The sequence below is a fragment of the Protobothrops mucrosquamatus genome, unplaced genomic scaffold (genome assembly GCF_001527695.2).
Source record: "Protobothrops mucrosquamatus isolate PMUCROS unplaced genomic scaffold, P.Mucros_1.0 scaffold14, whole genome shotgun sequence".
Classification (NCBI taxonomy): Eukaryota; Metazoa; Chordata; class Lepidosauria; order Squamata; family Viperidae; genus Protobothrops; species Protobothrops mucrosquamatus.
In genome coordinates, this window is record NW_015386401.1 from 2,069,619 (window position 1) to 2,081,052 (window position 11,434).

Here is an 11,434-nt window from a genome sequence, read left to right on the forward strand (position 1 = left end):
CTCCCATATATCTATAAAATGTTTTATGAAATGTTTTAAACAAGCTATCTTATGCCCTGTGAAGCTGCAGAAAATATTTATTGGACCACTTCATACACTGGGATGGGACGCATCGCCCTTTGGACCCTATCTCTTGTGCTAAGATTTTCTTCCTTGATGGACTTTCAGATATGGTCTCTCAAGCCCTGGAGCTGTCTCGGAAGCCCCATGTGGTCGTTGCTACCCCCGGCCGCCTGGCTGATCACCTACGGAGTTCCAATACCTTCAGTCTTCGGAACATCAAGTTCTTGGTAAGGCATTTTGGATAGAGCAATGTTCCTCAACCATGGCAGCTTTAAGTTGTGTGGACTTCAGGTCCCAGAATTCCCCAGCCAGCATAGGTCAAGTCCACCCATCTTAAAGTTGCTAAAGTTGAGAAACCCTATAGTCTAATAGAAGGAGCTTCAGCATGGCTGGCTGGGGAATTCTGGGAGTTGAAGTCCACCCATCTTAAAGTTGCTAAAGTTGAGAAACACTAGTCTAATGGAAGGAGCTTCAGCATGGCTGGCTGGGGAATTCTGGGAGTTGAAGTCCACCCATCTTAAAGTGGCCAAGGTGGAGAAACACTGGCATATAGCCTTAACTTAGAAAAAGGGTTCTGGGGAGAAAAGGGCTGGAGAGAAAAATTTGTCTATACTACTTTTAGACAAATTGAAGAGCTTCAGTCATAAGTATAGTACTCCTCGAGTTATGACTAATGGAGCCTGCCCATTAGGGCTGTAGGTCATAATGGTTGTAAAAGAGATTTGGTTACATGACCAACCTGATTTTATTACTGTTTTGCACCAGTTGTGAAGCAAACACGCCAGTTTGTTAAGCCAATTAAGGACCTGCTATAGGTTTGATTTTGCCAAAAAAAAAAAAACCCCCGGCAAAATTGTTGTAAAAGGCAGTCACGTGACCATGGGATGCTGCAGATGGCCATAAATGTGGGGCCAAGTGCCTGAAGTGTGGTCATGTGACCAGGCAGGGACGGGACTGTTGGAACTTAAGATCCAAGTTGTAAATCCCCTTTTTCAAATTGGTTGCCACTTCAAACAGTTGCCAAGCGACCGGCCATAAATCAAGGAATAATAATAATAATAATAATAATAATAATAATAATAATAATAATAATAATAATAATAATAATAATAATAATAATAATAATAATAATAATAATAAAGTTGGAAGGGACCTTGGAGGTCATCTAGTCCAAACCCCTGCTCAGGCAGGAAATACTATACAATTTCAGACAAATGGCTGTCCAGTCTCTTCTTAAAAACTTCCAGTGTTGGAGCATTCACCGCTTCTGGAGGCAGGTTGTTCCACTGGTTAATTGTTCTAACTGTCAGGAAATTTCTCCCTAGTTCTAGGTTGCTTCTCTCCTTGATTAGTTTCCACCCATTGCTTCTTCTCCTGCCTTCAGGCGCTTTGGAGAATAGCTTGACTCCCTCTTCTTTGTGGCAGCCCCTGAGATATTGGAACACTGCTACCCTGTCCGCCCTCATCCTTCTCTTCATTAAACTAGAGATACCCAATTCCAGCAACCGTTCCTTATATGTTTTAGCCTCCAGTCCCCTGAATCCTAAAGACCTGGCAACCTCTCTGCTTTGATCAAAATGGCCAATACTAAATTCTGCAATGACCACACAGCTGCCCAACATACTTTGTGGTTGGTTTATTCCTTCCACTTCCTTTTCTCCAAGCTTATCCCAACGTAGTAGGATTTGTTTTAAAACCATGCAATCCGTAAAACCGACTATCGTTGAATCAGTTTTTTAAAAATGGATTTAAACATTGTAGGCTGCAATCACATTGGTTAAAAGTATTTTTTTAGGACACCAGAGAGTTGAGTAAACAGATACAAGTGTTCCTGTGCTTAGGATCAGTCATTTAGCAACCGTTCAGCGTTACAACAGATCCCCCAAAAAGGTCCTTACAGCTTGGCTTCCGATGGCCGCCTCACCCCCTGATCACATTTTGAGCGCTTAGTGATTGACTTGCATTTGCAGCTGTTTGCAGCATCCCACAGTTACATGACCATAATTTACAATGTTCTTTGCTGGAAACTGTTATTTACTTCCTGATTGCTACAAATTGCAGACACTGGACGCGTTTTAACACAAAAAATGTCATAAAATTGGGTTGGTCGTGTGGATGACCTGCTTAGCAATCAACCTGAATTACAACTGTCTCAATTTGGACCATAAATCAAGGACTACCTGTATCAGGGTTCTGAAAGTCAGCTAGCATGAAATAGTCCAGTGATGGCGAACCTTTTAGAGACCGAGTGCCAAAACTGCAACCCAAAACCCACTTATTTATCGCTGGGTGCCAGGTGGGCGTGTCCCACTGGGTGGGCGTGGCTGTGGTGGTCATGGCAGACAGAGTGCGTGTGGCCAAGGTGGGTGTGGTCACCTCGATGTTGCTTGGGAGGGATGCCTGTGGGGGCTGGGCAGGGTTGGGAGAGATCCAGGGAGTCTCTGGCAGGTGGGATGGTGGGCAGGAGGCAAAGTGAGGCAGGGCAGGGGTGCCATTGTTGCAGGGCAAGGTCCCGGCGCTGCCTGACACCATCGGCCCAGCACACAGAGGCCAGCGAGCGCACAGGGGCCGACTGTCCATCAGCAGCCACAGCCTGCCGGCCCCTCGACTGGCACACTCTGGGGCTCTGCAGTCTGCCGCCAGAAGTTCAGAGAAGCTGCGTCTGAGCTGGACGGATAGCCGACAGCTGAGGAGGCAATACAGTGGGTCGTGCCTGGGAAAAGGAGAGCATGCGAGGCCAGGAGGGATGGGACGGAGGGGAGGGAAACCAGTCGTGCTGGGATGCATCTGGCCACGTGGGACCTCAGCGAGTTAGCAGGCGGCTGGTTGAAGAGGGACAGTTGCCATCTCCGGGGCATGGTGCGCCTGCCCACAGAGAGGGCTCTGAGTGCCGCCTCTGGCATGCGTGCCATAGGTTTCGCCACCACTGAAATAGCCAGTATGCTGGCTGGGGAATTCTGGGAGTTGATACCCCAGACCCTGATGTCGGTATTTCCCTAGTGGGAACATGGTCCGTACCCAGGCTGCCTTTATCCTTTGATCTGATCCTTATTAGGTTTTTGGTGGTTCATCTGCAGCCGCTTCCTTTCTCCTTTTTGGTTCTGGTTTAGGTCCTAGACGAAGCCGACCGGCTGTTAGAACAAGGCTGCACTGACTTTACCAAAGACTTGGAAGTCATCCTGGCTGCAGTTCCAGCTGACAGGCAGACGATGCTCTTCAGTGCCACCCTGACAGATACCCTGAATGAGCTCAAGAAGATCGCCATGAACAAGCCGTTCTTCTGGGAATCGATATCTGAGTGAGTTTGGCTTTTGGGGGGATGTCTTTTAATAGGGAAAGAATTTGGGGCTCGGCGGGAGGGGGAGGAAGAAGTGAGAGAGGCTTATAAAACTGTGTGCTGTAGAAATGGTGTTTTTCCTCCCACTGTCAGAATGAAACTACAATGAAATTCATAGTTAGGCAGTTAGGGTTTTTTTAGTACAGGTGTCATGGTTCCGACAGATGAAACTCTTCAAAGAACTTCGAGGCATTGTTTACCTTAAAGAATCTTTATTCGAGTAGCATAGTATCGGCATGTACATAGCCAAAGCCAAAATCTGAATTCCCCTCCCCTGAGCACATAGTATCAAAGCACAATTCCCTCCTCTAATTAACAGTCATAAATCACATTCTCCAATTGATTTGAAATGCAGGCTTTCCCTCCAATTTTTCAACCCGCCATTTTTTATCATCTCTTATTTAAAAAAAAAACCTTGGTTCTCACCCTAGTTACAATATTGTTACGTCTAACTCAACTCCCATGCACATTCCTCCTCCTATCCCCCAGTATCATCTAATTCCAACTCTAATTCTAAGAGTAAAACATAAGAAGGAAAATGGCTGCATCTCCATACGTTGTCAAAGCAAGAACGTCCGATGTTAGCAGCGTTGACAACAGGTCATCCTCGACTTATAACATCCGTTTAACGACTGTTCAAAGTTGCAACAACACTAAAAACAGTGACTTACCGCCATTTTTCCACACTTAACGAAAGTTGCAGCATCCCCATGGTTACGTTTCGGAATTCAGACGCTCGGCAGCCGATTCACATTTATGACGGTTGCAGTCTTCCAGGGGGATGGGATCCCCTTTTGCGACCGTCTGACGAGCAAAGTCAAAGGGGGGAAGCCAGATTCACTTAACCATCGTGTTCCTAACACCTGCAGCGATTGACTTTAACAACTATGTCAAAAAAAGGTCATAACATGGGGCAAAATTCACTTAACAGCTGTCTCGCTTGGCTGTGGAAAATTTGGGCTTAATTGTGGTCGTAAATTGAGTGCTACCTGTAGAAGAAAACCGTTCACATCCTGAATTGTGCAATTGGCCCATCTAGCCATCTAGATCGGGGGTCCCCAACCGTGGCCACTTTAAGACTTGTGGACTTCAACTCCCAGAATTCCTCAGCCAGCGTTGCTGGCTGAGGAATTCTGGGAGTTGATGTCCACAAGTCTTAAAATGGCCACGGTTGGGGACCCCCGATCTACATCATAGTGGTTGTCTGAGGATTCACATCAGACACCTAACTGGCACTTTCAGGAGAAGCCTTGAACCCACCCCCTTCCCGTCAGTGCCCATCTCCACTAGGAACCATGGCACCCTGGCAAAACAGTAAAGGAAAGCGGCCTGGTTCGCATGGTCCCCAAGGAGGGGATTCTCCTAACGCCTTCCTAAGAGAGATCAAAGAATTACCTGGTCTTCGATCCTGCTTTTTTCTCTTCCACACCTGCAAAATACCATATCACAAAAAAGATGTTGAGAGAGTTTGGAAAAAAATTCAGAGAAGAGCAACTAAGACGATCCAAGGCCTAGAGACTAAAACATACGAAGAATGGCTGCGGGACTTGGGTTTGGCTAGTCTAAAGAAAAGAAGAAATAGGGGAGACATGATAGCAGCGTTCCAGTATCTGTGGGGCTGCCACAAGGCAGAGGGGGTCACGTTATTCACCAAAGCACCAAAGGGAAGGATGAGAAGCAATGGTTGGAAACTGATCAAAGAGAGAAGCAACCTGGAATTAAGGAGAAACTTCCTGACAGTGAGGACAATCAACCAGTGGAACGGCTTAGCCCCAGAAATCACCGGAGATTTTTAAGAAGAGGCTAGAGACAGTCACCTGTCTGAGATGGTATAGGTTCTCCTGCTTAAGCGGCAGGCTGGACTAGAAGACCTCCAAGATCCCTTCCAGTTCTATTCTATTCTATTCTATTCTATTCTATTCCTGTTCTGATTCTATTCTATTCTATTCTATTCTATAATTTCTCTAAATATCCTTCTATCTTGCATTATCAGACAAGGAGTAAGGAGACTTTAATCAAATTGGATAGCAAGATGGGTGTTGCCTAAATTGGATGGATGGACGGAGAGTTTATTAGATTATCTCCCCTTTATTACTTTATAAATTACTCAAGGCAGTGAACATTCCTAATACTCCTTCCATTTCCCCCACAACAACCACCTTGTGAGGTGGGTTGGGCTGAAAGAGAGTGGCTGGCTCAAAATGTCATGCCTAAAGGGGGGGGGGGGACTAAAACTCACCATCTCCTGGTTTATCAGCCAGCACCTTCACTGCTACACCAAATTGGTGTAGATAGAGCCCACAAAGTGATAGAGCCCATAAACAGAATGATTGTCAAACTGCTCCCTGGGGGGGGTGTCGCTCTCAATTCAAAGTACAATAAAATATAGGTTAATAAGACTGTTTTCTCCTCCTTCCTGAATGAAATGTAATGGAAGTGAAGGGAGGATTCCTCCAGTTGCTAAAAAGCTATGGATAAATGATCTCATATAAGCCTATTTAAACATCTCAGTCAAGCCACAATTTCCGCCTTAATCTTCCTCAGCCAATTGATCCCGTACATTTAATTAAGTTTCTTCTTTACCCCCCACTTCTGCTTAATGAATGCTTTGGAATGAATTCCGACGTAATGACTTGAATCTCTTGACTTCCTAATGAAGTCTTCATTTCTGATGGACTCTGACCAGGCTTAAATAACTGTTTATAATTTGATTGTTGGCTGGTGCTTTCAAAATGCCTGTCCCTAACAGCTGGCCAGGCTCACAGTCTTTAAAGATTTTAGGTCAGTCTTGCAGAGAAGGTTAGCTTATGGTAAACAAGCTGGGTTCCTGGTGCCAAAAATACAAGTAGTCCTAGACCGGGGCTAGGCAACCTTGGCTCTTTTATGACTCGTGGACTTCAACTCCCAGAATTCCTGAGCCAGCCATGCTGAGGGGAAAGGGAGAGGTTTCCAAGCTGAGCCAGGCTGGCTCAGGAATTCTGGGAGTTGAAGTCCATGAGTCATAAAAGAGGCAAGGTTGCCTACCCCTGTCCTAGACTTATGACTACAATTGAGCCCAAAATTTCTGCTGCTAAGCGAGACAATTCTTAAGCGAGTTTTGTCCCATTTTAAGACCTTGGTTGCCACAGTTTTTAAGCGAATCACTGCAGTTAGTAAACGCAGTTGTTAAGTGAATCTGGCTTCCCCATTGACTTTTGCTTGTCAGACGGTCGCCAAAGGGGACCTTATGACGCTGCAACCGTCATAAATACATGTCAGTTGCCAAGCACCCGAATTTTGACCACGTGACCATGGAGCTGCTGCAACGGTTGTAAGTGTGAAAAATCGTCACAAGTCACTTTTTTCAGTGATGTTGTAACTTTGAACAGTTACTAAACAAATGGTTGTAAGCCGAGGACCACCTGTGCACATTGATGCCACTTTTTTTCTGTCAGTGGAAATAACCAGACAGACAGGAACCTTCAATATTCAGTTTAAATCGGGATTCCTGATACATCAGTCCTGCCAAAAATCGAAAGCGGAGGCTTTATTTTTAATAATAATAATAATAATAATAATAATAATAATAATAATAATAATAATAATAATAATAATAATAAAGTTGGAAGGGACCTTGGAGGTCATCTAGTCTAACCCCCTGCTCAGGCAAGAAACCCTATACCATTTCGGACAAATGGCTGTCCAGTCTCTTCTTAGAAACTTCCAGTATTGGAGCATTCACCGCTTCTGGAGGCAGGTTGTTCCACTGGTTAATTGTTCTAACTGTCAGGAAGTTTCTCCTTAGTTCTAGTTGCTTCTCTCCTTGATTAGTTTCTAGTTGCTTCTCTCCTTGATTAGTTTCCATCCGTTGCTTCTCGTCTTGCCTTCAGGCGCCTTGGAGAATAGCTTGACTCCCTCTTCTTTGTGGCAGCCCCTGAGATACTGGAACATTTTTGCCCCCAACTCCTGCTTTGCGGAAATCCTGGATCAGTTTTAAGGCTGAACCAACCAACACTTGAGTTTTATTTCCTGCATCACTGTAACAGATCAAAGAAGTAAAAGCACAGATTTTAGGCGCCTCCACCAGCAGAGGCCAATTTGGGGATCCACATTTGCAACAAATGATAAACTAGAATTTTCCGCAGCCCGGGCAGATTGCTGTATGTGAGCAGAGCAATTACGCAGAGTCTCCTATAAAACATTGATTCATTTTGTTTATTTTTATGGTATTTATAACCCATTCCAGTCCCAAGGGACTTCGGGCAGTATACAACATCCACAGAAACACTCTTCCCCAATAAGTAAACAAGGTCAAAAACGAATCGCGAAAAGCAACTTTAACCTCAAAGAAAACCAGAACCAGGCAATTGGAACCAGCGTGAAATAATACGGTTTTAACTTGTTTATGGAATTGCAGCAAAATGGGGGCTGCCCAATTCCAGCAACCGTTCCTTATATGTTTTAGCCTCCAGTCCCCTAATCATCTTTGTTGCTCTTTTCTGTACTCTGTATTCTTGACAGTCCAAGAAACTAGGGAGGGCTGAGTCCTTTGCCCTCACTATTATGCTGCTGTGGGTTGTGATGTCTCATCTTAAGCAGCCTCTCTGTCCACTATCCCAAGGTCGTTCCACATACTATTTACAGCAGAGGAGTATAGAGATCAACTCAAGGAAGGAATACAAGAATGACTAAATAAATATTAGTTCAGCCCCGGGAAGAAGATAGGGTGAGAAAGAAACTCAAGATTGTCCTGCCTTTTTCTCTTTGATATATGACAATGCTTTTTCAAATTTTTAAGCTTTAAGATGTGTGGACCGGGAATTCTTCAACTTCCAGAAGTCCCCAGCCAGCTTTCTTTAAGATTGTGTGGATGGCCTAATCGTAAAGTTGCCTTGGTTTGAGAAATACAATACCGGTATAACAGGAGGCAGAGGGAAGCGCTACCCATCTTAAAAGGTTCTGTCTATAACAGGGGTAGGCAACCTTGGCTGTTTTATGACTCGTGGACTTCAACTCCCAGAATTCCTGAGCCAGCATGGCTCAGCTTGGAAACCTCTCCTTTTCCCCTCAGCATGGCTGGCTCAGGAATTCTGGGAGTTGAAGTCCACGAGTCATAAAAGAGCCAAGGTTGGCTATCCCTGGTCTATAACAATCAAGTTCCAGTCATTCTTCTGGTGTCTATTTCTTGACCTGTCCTCCCTTGAAGGGCTTGACATTATGCCTTAACTCCATGCCTTAAGGTCTCTTTTTCTTTCTCTCCATCCCTCAAATCCCACCAGGGTACGGACAGTGGAACAACTTGACCAGCGTTACCTACTGGTGCCCGAGAAGGTCAAAGACGCTTACTTGGTCCACCTTGTGCAAACTTTCCAAGATGAACATGAGGACTGGTCCATCATCATCTTCACCAACACTTGCAAGTGAGTTTGCCCAGCGCCCGAAGCATCTTTGCCTCCACCATTTCTCCTTTCTCCCCACTCCTCTCCTTCGGTCTCTTCTTTTGGCCCAGAGCTGGTATTTCAATCTTAATGTAAGGACACCGAATAGCAACGTGCCGGTTGGGCTAAAACTTGCCCATCAATTCAAATTAAAATGTTTGAGGGTTTTTTTAAAAAAAAAAAAAATTCTGTGTTCTCTTCCCTATTTTAAATCAGATTGAGGAGAAGGCGGTTGAGGTGGACATAGTTTATCTAACGTACCAGGTTGTGGTCAGGAGAAAGTGCCATTTTCTCTTTTCTTACCTTTAATGCTTAAAATATCCTGTGTGCTCTGAGTAGGATGGGATTTCTCCTAGACCAGGGGTGGGGAACCTCAGCTCTTTTATGACTTGTGGACTTCAACTCCCAGAATTCCTGAGCCAGCCATGCTGAGGGGACAGGGAGAGGTTTCCATGCTGAGCCATGCTGGCTCAGGAATTCTGGGAGTTGAAGTCCACGAGTCATAAAAGAGCCAAGGTTGCCTACCCCTGGATTAGACAGATTCTTTCCTTCAGCTCTTCCTGGAATGACTAGTGATCAGATTTTGCTGGGAACATGTGTAGGGTTTTAAAGTCTAATGTGGTAAGGGTATACTATAACAATGCAACTGAGATGGATGGATGGATGATGTTCCATCAGGTTTTTATAGTTCCTAATGACCACATTGATACAATTTTCTCCAGGATGATTATCAGATAGACCAGTGGTTCTCAACCTGTGGGTCGGGACCCCATTTGGGGTCGATCGACCATTTCACGAGGGTCGCCAAGCAAGGCTGTCCGCCATTTTTTTTGTCCGCCATTTTTTTCCCCTTTTCCAGCGGGTGCCTTACCTCCCTTGGGCTGGGCCAGCTGGTGGTCGGCCTGCTCTGTCTCTGCCGCTTACCAGCTACGCCTCGGCCGGCGCAGGGGGCGGAACCACGCATGCGCGGCTCTCCCGGGCAGGGAAAGTCCTCGACTTACGACCGGTTTAGTCCTTGACTTACGACCGGTTGGGGTCGCGGCATTAAAAAGGTTGATAACCACTGAGATAGACCTAACCTCTTCTATCTGGTAATCCAACTGCTATAACTGGATCGATCCCCCTTGCTGCTGGTCATCTTCTTCTCTTTCCTTCCAACTTCCCCAGCCTTAAAAGAGTTTTCTCCAGAGAGCTGGGTTGTTGCTTAATTTGCCTGAAGTAGGAAGATTGGAGCCTAAACTAGTTGTGTTCAAGTGAGAATTCCAGTTTGATATGGGCACAAAACTCCCTGCCTCGTTTGCAACTTGCTATCCTTACGAGCCAGTCTTTCTCCTTAAGTAGAAGACAGAGGAAGGTGAATGCAGCCTTGTTTGGGAGTGTACCTCTCCCATCTCAGGTGCATGGTCAGTCTTTCAAGGAACGTTAGCAAGTAGATCCTTATCTGTCAAGTTTAATCATTTGTGACTTCAAAGAATTGCGTTGACCAAGCAGTCAAACTTGCCTTCTGACATAATCAGGAGCTGGCACTTCCTTTTGATTAACAGATGGATAGAGCAATGATGTTTCTGAGCAGATGCAGAGTTGTGTAGCTCCTGCCCACCCAAGAGTAATAGAAGACTGATTTTATTATTGTATTTTATTTGTAACCGCTTTATTATTGTATTTTATTTGTAGCCACTTAGATGGTTCCGCCCCAGGCGCCTGATGGACACAGAGAGGTTCCTGACGGAGCTTGGGCCATATCCTGAGGACCTAGTTCACGATTCGGTTGAAAATCTGGCGGCGGCCTGGGAGGTGGCTGCTGCCGCAGCATTGGACCGAGTCGTGCCTTTGCGGCCTCTGACCCGGCGCAGATCTCAACTGGCTCCCTGGTTTACCAAGGAGCTGAGAGAGATGAAGCGCCGGAAAAGACGCCTAGAGAGCAGTTGGAGGGCGAGCCGAAGCGAATCCGATCGAGCACAGGCAAGGATACAGGTTAGATCCTACCTAGTGGCGATGAGGGTGGCGAGGTCTAACTACTACTCCACCCTCATTGCGTCATCAGATAATTGCCCGGCCACCCTCTTCAGGGTGACCCGCTCTCTCCTTCAGTTGAGGGGGGGGGAGGATCCCCTGGAGGGGAGGGCCGAGGATTTTGCTCAATATCTGTATGACAAAGTCGCTCGGATTCGAGAAGGTCTTGATTCTGACTGGGTGGCCCCGGGGGAGGAGACAGGAGCAAGTCTTGAGACTGTTATATGGGAGGAGTTTGACTCTGTGGCTCCTGAGGACGTGGACAGGATCCTGGGGAGGCTGAATGCAACCACATGTTTACTGGATCTGTGCCCCTCCTGGCTGGTACTGGCTGCCCGGGAGGGTACACGAGCCTGGCTCCAGGGAATTATAAATGCTTCTTTACGGGAGGGTGTCTTCCCCGTGGCCTTGAAGGAGGCGGTGGTGAGGCCCCTCCTTAAGAAGCCTTCCCTGGACCCAGATGTATTAGCTAACTATCGCCCGGTCTCCAACCTTCGCTTTGTGGCGAAGGTTGTTGAGAGTGTGGTTGCGCAGCAATTCCCCCGGCGCCTGGAGGAAACAGTCTATCTAGACCCGCTCCAGTCGGGCTTCAGGCCGGGATACA

General features: G+C 46.2%; 1 protein-coding gene across 1 annotated transcript in view; it reads left to right on the forward strand.

Moving 5' to 3' along the window:
• The window catches only part of DDX49 (DEAD-box helicase 49), a 25,502-nt gene that overhangs the window by 5,417 nt on the left and 8,651 nt on the right, over positions 1 to 11,434 (forward strand). Inside the window, exons 4-6 of the mRNA XM_015810725.1 lie at positions 169 to 290; positions 3,174 to 3,361; positions 8,659 to 8,799. Coding sequence (XP_015666211.1) covers positions 169 to 290; positions 3,174 to 3,361; positions 8,659 to 8,799 — 451 coding nt within the window. The remainder of the gene's footprint in view (positions 1 to 168; positions 291 to 3,173; positions 3,362 to 8,658; positions 8,800 to 11,434) is intronic.